At 34.7% G+C, this 8132-nt stretch overlaps 1 protein-coding gene across 3 annotated transcripts in view; it reads right to left on the bottom strand.

Annotated features, from left to right (window-relative positions):
* Positions 1-2410: 2410 nt before the first annotated feature.
* The window catches only part of Rev3l (REV3 like, DNA directed polymerase zeta catalytic subunit), a 177012-nt gene continuing 171290 nt past the window's right edge, over positions 2411-8132 (bottom strand). For all 3 annotated transcript variants that reach the window (XM_076858345.2, XM_076858346.2, XM_076858348.2), the window contains one exon: positions 2411-3528. In XM_076858345.2, coding sequence (XP_076714460.1) covers positions 3388-3528 — 141 coding nt within the window. In that variant the 3' untranslated portion in view covers positions 2411-3387. The remainder of the gene's footprint in view (positions 3529-8132) is intronic.

Below are 8132 nucleotides of genomic sequence, written 5' to 3'. Positions count from 1 at the left end.
CCCCTATTCTCAGTACTGTACCTCATCATGTTCAAGGTCATCAAGGTTTGTGTATCTCTGATTCTCTTTAAGGCTGGAGTCAACTGTGTCTGGGAGCAGCAAGTGTGGTCACTCTAATATGTGGAGTCAGTATGGCCTGTGTTCCTTTTATTTAAACATTTCCCTCCTAGGGCCTTGCTACTCTAAGGTCTTCCTTGAATTCTCTAATAGTGATCAGTTCTGGCTCTTTCTCATTTCTGGGCTCCTCTAACAGAGAAGGAGGTAAAAAACATCTTTACTCCATAATTTTGAAACCAATATTAATTTTACTGGTTTCTCTCCCAAGTGAAATATTTGTAGACAGGGGATTACTTTGGTATTTCTTTCCAGATAAGCAAAATGGCAGGCACATCTCAGTAAATGACTGATACTTAAGATTTGTTTCAGTGGCTCTGGAGGCTGAGGCAGGAGGATCTCAAGTTCAAAGCCAACCTGAGCAATGGCAAAGTGCTAAGCAAGTCAGTGAGACTCACTCTCTCTAAATAAAATACAAAATAGGGCTGGGGATATGGTTCAGTGGTTGAGTGCCCCTGAGTTCAATCCCCGGCACCCCTACCCCTGCCAAAAATAAATAGGTTTGTTAACTATAGTATTTTGCCTTCACCACATTTCCATTCACAAAGCTGTATTAGGTAACCAGGGGCAGGTGATGTCCTCAGTTTTCAAAGAATGTGAATATTTTTAAACCAAATGATTGTTTTTCACATCAAAATTTGTTTTTTTCAAAGGGCTGTATTCTTATTAAGGTTCCTTAATTTACCCCATTCTTTCCCTGAAATTTTCTTCTTTCTCTCCATCAAAAGGTGGTGGGATCAGTATGACAGGTAAAGATTCCTGGGTAATAAAAAGGTATTTTGATTTAAAAATGCCTTTGTCTTCCTGATAACATTCTCTTCTTCCCAAACATACAAAGAAATCTGATGGTATGAATCTGAGAGTACCTCTAATAAGATATTTTGCTTTGTAAGTCACTCTTAGACATTGGCAAAGTCCTGAAATAAATCTGAGTGAGGGTGAGGAAATGAGAGAAAAGCTATGGATTGGTGGTATGTCTTGTGATTTCATCCTTGGATACCAAATGCCAGACATAATCCATGACTGTTTTCCTATACAAAGGTGTTTAAGCAGAACTGGGGCATTAATGGTACTGGATTTTATTGCCTATTATAAAACCCAAGTGGGTAGAGGTAACAATTCTCCTCATATCTGGAGAAGAGGAAAGGCATGATGGGGATAACAATAAGTAGAGGTGTATGTGCTATCTTTTGAGAGGTACAGGGCTAAGAGTGATCTGAAATATCCATCCTAAAAATAACGATTTGTATACTGCCCCCTTTCCCTACTCTTCCCTCTGTTGATGGCAGATCCTATTAATGTTATTTATAGCTAGGTTTCTGTTTGCTTTATAAAATCAAATATGTAAAGAAATAGTATTTTGAAATTGAGAAGTCAATTAGAAAACTTTTCAAGGGTCGTAAATAAATATTCTTATGGTTCAGCTGTTATGAAATGAAGGGGAAAAAAGGGGAGAAAATAGAAAGATTAAGACTATACAGCTACAAGATGTTAGTGTAAAATACAGTTCTGGAGCCAGGTGCAATTGTTCCCAAGATGAGAAAGAGATGGAGTAAGTGGAAGTTCTGACAGTACAGAATTAACAAGTAGAGAAAGCTTTATAAGTGTCCACGTATGCATGAGTTATGAAAACCATAATTCTAAGGACTGTGCTCAGTCTCCCATACAAAAACAACAAAGATCCTCAGAAATGAGGATTTATTAATGTTTTAACAGGTTTTGAGAGACACATGTTTAAAAGCATGATTTGTATCTCTTTGATTTCATACTTACCATGGAATTCTCAGAAAACGAAATCATACTAGACATTGGACATACACATTGCATTCCTGATGAGTAAGCAAATGACCAACCTATGTTAAGAACTTTTTTTTCCTATTGGAAAAAACTGGCATATGTTAGAAATTGGCATTAAAATTCTTAAAAAGTTAATAATGTAGTTTTGCTTTCCATCAGGAAAGTTCTGGCCTCAAAATTAAATCACTGTGTCCAAATGAAGTTAAACCCTGAAGATCTACCAACCAGTACATGCTTTTCTAAAAGGGCAAGTGCTAAATTTTTCCTAGACTGTTCAATCAGGATCTATGAAAGATATTGTCTATGCTTATGTAATCAAAATAGATTCTATTTCATGTATAACTGAAAAGAACAACAAAAAAATTAGATGTCTAGCAAAAAAAAAAAAAAAAAAAAAAGAGAATGAGTTTCATTTACCTCATTAAAATTCAGGAAAGCATAGGGTAATATATGTGACTGATGATTTCATTTATAGCAAGATAAAAATCACACTTCCATATTTCATATTTTATTCAATTTTAATATGGTTTCCATTATTAACTCTTAAAACAATGATTTCCAGTTTAAAAAAACAATGCACTGACCACATAATTCCTTTTTCATTTTATACAGTTATACAAATATTCTAAATACACATTTTGTGTTCAAGATGGTGGCAAATAAGATTAACTGTACAGTACATAAGAAAAGAAAATATTTTAAGCATATTTAGAAGCAATAGAAATGTCTATACAAAACAAGCAAAAATGGAATAAAATTTTTTATTTTTAAAGTATTGCAACAGGCCCACAGGTTTGTAACAAAAATGTCTTTGCACAGTTCCTCACAATGCCCCATTAATAGCTAAAGCAAGACAGCGGTTTTTAGAAAATGATGTTTCAAAATGCTACACATGGTACTATTGTTTGCACAGTTTGATCAAAATAACAAATCTACTTTGAGTCAAGCAAAACCTAGAGGAAATATACCAAACAACTTCAAAATCATTTGTATAAAATTCATTGCACATTATTTTACTCAGTTGTTTGAAAAGTAAAAAAGTGTATTTACAAAATATTTTGCAGTCAAAATTATAAAGTGAATGGATATCTCTAACACGTCTTGATACAGACAGTTCAAGGAAAACACACAAATGGTTTTTCTTTGAGAGGCTTTCAGTGTTCCTTCCACAGGGAAGTAAACATGATCTACTCAAATGCTTTATAAGATGGTACACATACTGGAGCAAATCCAACACCTGCATTATAAAACAATGTTAAAAAGGTGAAAGAATGAGGAATTTGTACATTGTAAGAAGTGAGCTATTTAGAGATCAACACGTAATTTTTAATTCAGTTAGCATAAAAGTCTTCATAGTCTTCAGATAACAGAAAATGAACATCCTTGACTTGATGGAAATTGAGAAAGCACCATGCACAACAGTATAGTGGTAAACACTGAACAGAATAGCACCTGGAATTCCGTGATACTGACAATTTAAAACTGGTCTAGTAATTGCCGAAGATATGGTGCCTTGGATAATTCTCTATTTACTCGGGAGAGTTTGAAAAGTACTGGGCAGTTCAGAGAAACACATGGGATATGTCGGTCAAAGGAACTTGTACAGTTCTTGCATATCTGAAAGCATAAGAGAAATACATAAAACAATAGGGAAATTTCTATGTATATTTGTAAATACCAAATTTTTATAATCCCTCCTTTCTGACCCACCACAGATTACTAGCAAATATAAAACATGTAATACATTATAGAAAGCTTATTAGTTTTTCTCTCTCAGAAACCTAGCCTACCCTATGGGTAAGACATTTCTACAGGATATTATTTCATAAAAAACAGAACACAAAATTCTCTTATGAATTCATTTAATTCCTGAGATCATGTTTCATTTAATATAATTCTATTATATTAAAAAACATGTAGATTGGCAACATCCAGCAAGATGGCTGACTAGAGGTAGCTGGTGCCCCTTCCCTCTCACAAAGAACAAAAAACTGTTCAACCAGAGTGTTGGACTGAAAACAGTAGAGTATGGTGGGCATGTGGCAGAGATGCAGAAAAATATGGAGACTCAAGATGGCTTATATAAAGAAGGGAACAAAGAACCTTTCATTTACCACCCCATCTCCCTCATAGAGATCAGTATGGACCTTCCCAACATGGAGAAAAGATAAAAAGGAGGTGCCCACAGTTCCTGTAGGCCTCGAACCTAGTTTAGAGAGCTTCTAGGGTTCACACTACTGAAGAAATCCAGTTCACTTAGGCCCTTCTCATCCAAATTGCTGCTGTACAGGGCAATCTTAAGACCAGACCCACATGTTTCCAGCTGTGGAAAGATTTGGGTGGCCAGTTCCTGCAGCTCTATGCACTCCACTTAAGTTAGAGGTATGTCCTGTCTGCCTCAGGGAAATAGCTGGGTGACTCACACTTGCTCACAGACTACAGAGCCTGGAACCATCACCAAATCTGCCTGGCCTAGGAGAGCTGCATGCCTACACGTGGATCAGACTCAAAAACCCCTACAGCCTAGGCTCCTGAGATACTTTCAGTCATTACTAATACTGATTATGGCTAAGAAAGCTATATGGAGACTACAAATACCATACCCATCCAGAAGCAAAGTCAACCTAACCTATTGGACTGAGCCTACATCCTAGGGTTCACCTCCAGGAGAAAGTCTTTCACTATTAAACCACTATACAAAATTAGCAGAGTTTCACCAGATATATAAATATTAAGATAGGGACAAAAGAAATATGAAAAAGCAAGCTAATAAAACACCTCCAAAAGAACACAACAGTTCTCCACTAATAGACCCCAAAGAACAGCAGTAAATCTACAAAATGCCTGAAAAGGAAAAGAAAACTCAGCAGACTGCAAGAGAAAATAGATAATTCAATGAAATTATAAAATCAGTAAATGATGTGAAAGAGATATTTACTAGGGAAAGAGATCATATAAAAGGACCAAACAGAAATAAATCTTGGAGCTGAACTGAAATTAAAAAAAAAAAAAATACAATCAAGAGCTTCAAAAACAGACAAAAGCAAGCAGAAGAATTTCTTAACTTGAAGATGGATCTTATGAAATAAGTCAGTCAGGGGGATGAGGAAGAGTGGGATTGGGAAAGGAGGAGGAGGGAAAGGTGGAGGAAGCCTAGGAAACTTATGGAACACAATTAAGCAAACAAATATTTGCATTTTAAGTACTGCAAGACAAGAGATGGGAAAAGGCATTCAAACACTATTTAATAAAGACATAAAAGCTCAAAACTTCCTAAATCTTGGGAGCGTAGAGATCCAGGAAGTTCAAAAGTCCAAAATAGATTTAACCCAAAAGGGTCCTCCCCAAGGCATACTATAGACGAATCATCCAAACTTAGAGAAACAGAAAAATATAAGAGCAGCAAAAAGGATCGAGTCACACATCCTGATTAGACCAAGTAGATTTCTCAGTAGGAACTTTACATACCAGAAAAGAATGGGATGGTTTGTTCTAAATCCTGAAAGAAAAAACTTTTCCAACTGAGAATACTAGACCCAGCAAGCTATCCTTCAGAAATGAAGTCTTTCTCAGACAAATAAAAGCTGAGAGAATTCATTACCACCAGACCAACCTAACAAGAAGTACTTAAGGAAGTCCTACGTCTAGAAGTGAAAAGATAGCGTAAATATATAAAAGTATAGAGCTCACTAGTAAAACAGAAAAGAGAGAAAATAATATCCTCAGTAGATAAAACCACCAAACCACAAAGACAATGAGAGGAAGAAAGGAATAAAGAATATACAGAACAACCCCAAAACAATAAACAAAATGATAAGAGTAAGTTCTTACCTATCAATAATAGCCTTGAATGTAAATGTATCGAATGCTCCAATTAAAAGATATAGACTTACTGGATAAAAAACAAGACTCAACTATATGTTGCCTAAAAGAAATTCACTTCACTGATAAAGATGCACAGACTGAAAGTGAAGGGATGGAAAAAGATAATTCATACCAATGGGAACAAAGAATGACCATAAGTAATTATACTTATCAGATTAAACCGATATTAAACAAAAACTATAAAAAGAGGCAATGAAAGTCATTATTAAAGCAATCAAACAGGTATAACAATTACAAATATATATGTAACCAATACTGGAGTATACAAAGGCATAGACTCTAATATAATAATAGTTGCAGACTTTAGTACCCAATTTTCATCAATGGACCAAAAAAAAGAAAAATTGTACTTAAACTCTACTATATAGACCAAATGCTTCTAACAGACATTTAAAGAACATTTCATCCAAGAGCTAAAGAATATATTTATCTCATTGGCACACTGAACATTGTCCAGGACTGATCACATGTCAGGCCACAAAGCAAATCTTGACAAATTGAAAAACCAAAATCATGTATCTTTTCTGATCACAATAGAATAAAACTATAAATCAAGAAGAACTTTAGAAATACATGGAAATTAAATAACATATTCCTGAAAAACTTATGGGTCAATGAAGAAATCAAAAGTGGAAGTAAAAAGTTTCTTAAAAATAAAAACACATCAAAACTTAAGGCGAGGGGGGAAAAAAGCTGAAAGCATTTCTTCTAAGATATGGAAGATCTTATGTCCACTTTCACCATTCTTATTCAACATAATACTGTTCATCGTAGAGCAATCAGGGAATGAGATAAGCATTGGAAATTGGAAAGATGTCCCTTCTGGTAGATGGTATGATCTTAAATACAAACAAATCTAAAGACTCCACGAAAAAAACTGTTAGAACTGATAAATAAATTCAGTAAAGATGCAGGATTAAAAAAAAATCCACAGCATTTCTACATACCAATAATAAACTTGGAAATCAAGATGGTAATTGTATTCACAATAGCTACAAAAATAAAACCAAAATACAAACACTTCCACTCTTCAATAAATTTAAAGAAGTGAAAGATCTCTATAATAAAAATTATAAAACACTGAAGAAATTAAAGATGACAAAACAAATGAAAAAAAAATCTCATATTCATGTGCTGGAAGAATTGGTTAAAATGCCCATAACTACCTAAAGCAATCTACATATTCAATGTAATCCCCACCCCCCCACCCCCCAATACCAATGATATTCTTCACAGAAATTGAAAAAACACTCCTAAAAATCACATAGAACCACGAAAGACCCCAAATAGCTAAAGCAATCCTGAGCAAAAAGAAAAAAACTGGAGGCATCACAATGCTTGAATACAAAGGTAAAGTAACCAAAAAAGCATGGTATGGGCATAAAAACTGACACACAGACCAATGGGACAGAATAGAGAATCCAGAAATAAATCTATGTACTTACAGCCGACTGATTTTCAACAAAGGTGCCAAGAACATACATTGGAGAATTGATAGTCTCTTCAATAAATGGTGCTGGGAAAACTGGATATCCATATGCAGAATGACTCATGTCTCACCATATACAAAAATCACCTCAAAAATGGATCAAAGACCTAAATGTCAGACCTGAAACTAGGAAACTACTAGAAGAAAACACTTCAAAGACATCAGTATGGGCAATTTTTTTGGGGGGGATAATACTTCAAAAGCATGGGCAACAAAAGCAATAATAGACAAATGTGATTATATCAAACTAAGAAGCTTCTGTACAGCAAAGGAAACAATCAACAGAATGAAGAGACAATCAGTAGAATGGGAAAAAATATTAGCAAACTATCTGACAAGGAATTGAGATCCAGAATACAGAAGGAACTCCAAAACTTAAGAGCAAAACCCACAAATAACCTGATTAAAGACAGGCAACAGACCTAAATAGACATTTCTCAAATGAAGACATACAAATGGCCAACAGGCATATAAAAAAAAGATTAACATTATTAACCATCAAGGAAATGCAAATCAAAACCACAGTGAAATATTTCTTTCCCCAATTACAATGGCTATTATTAAAAACAAAAAAATAATGAATCCTGGAGAGGAAGCAGAGAAAGGGGAGCTCTCATACACTCTGGGTGGGAATGTAAATTAATATAGCCACAATGGAAAGTAGTATGGAGGTTCCTTAAAAAAACTAGAAAATAAAACTGTCTTATGACCCAGCAATTCTATAACTGGGTATATATCCAAAGGACATGAAATCACTATAGCAAAGAGACACCTACTACCACGTTTATTATAGCACTATTTACAATAGCCAAGATATAGAATCAACTGAGGTGCTCATTAACAGATG

Source organism: Callospermophilus lateralis, chromosome 6, assembly GCF_048772815.1.
Source record: "Callospermophilus lateralis isolate mCalLat2 chromosome 6, mCalLat2.hap1, whole genome shotgun sequence".
NCBI classification, from domain to species: Eukaryota; Metazoa; Chordata; class Mammalia; order Rodentia; family Sciuridae; genus Callospermophilus; species Callospermophilus lateralis.
This window is presented reverse-complemented; position numbering and strand designations above follow the sequence as displayed.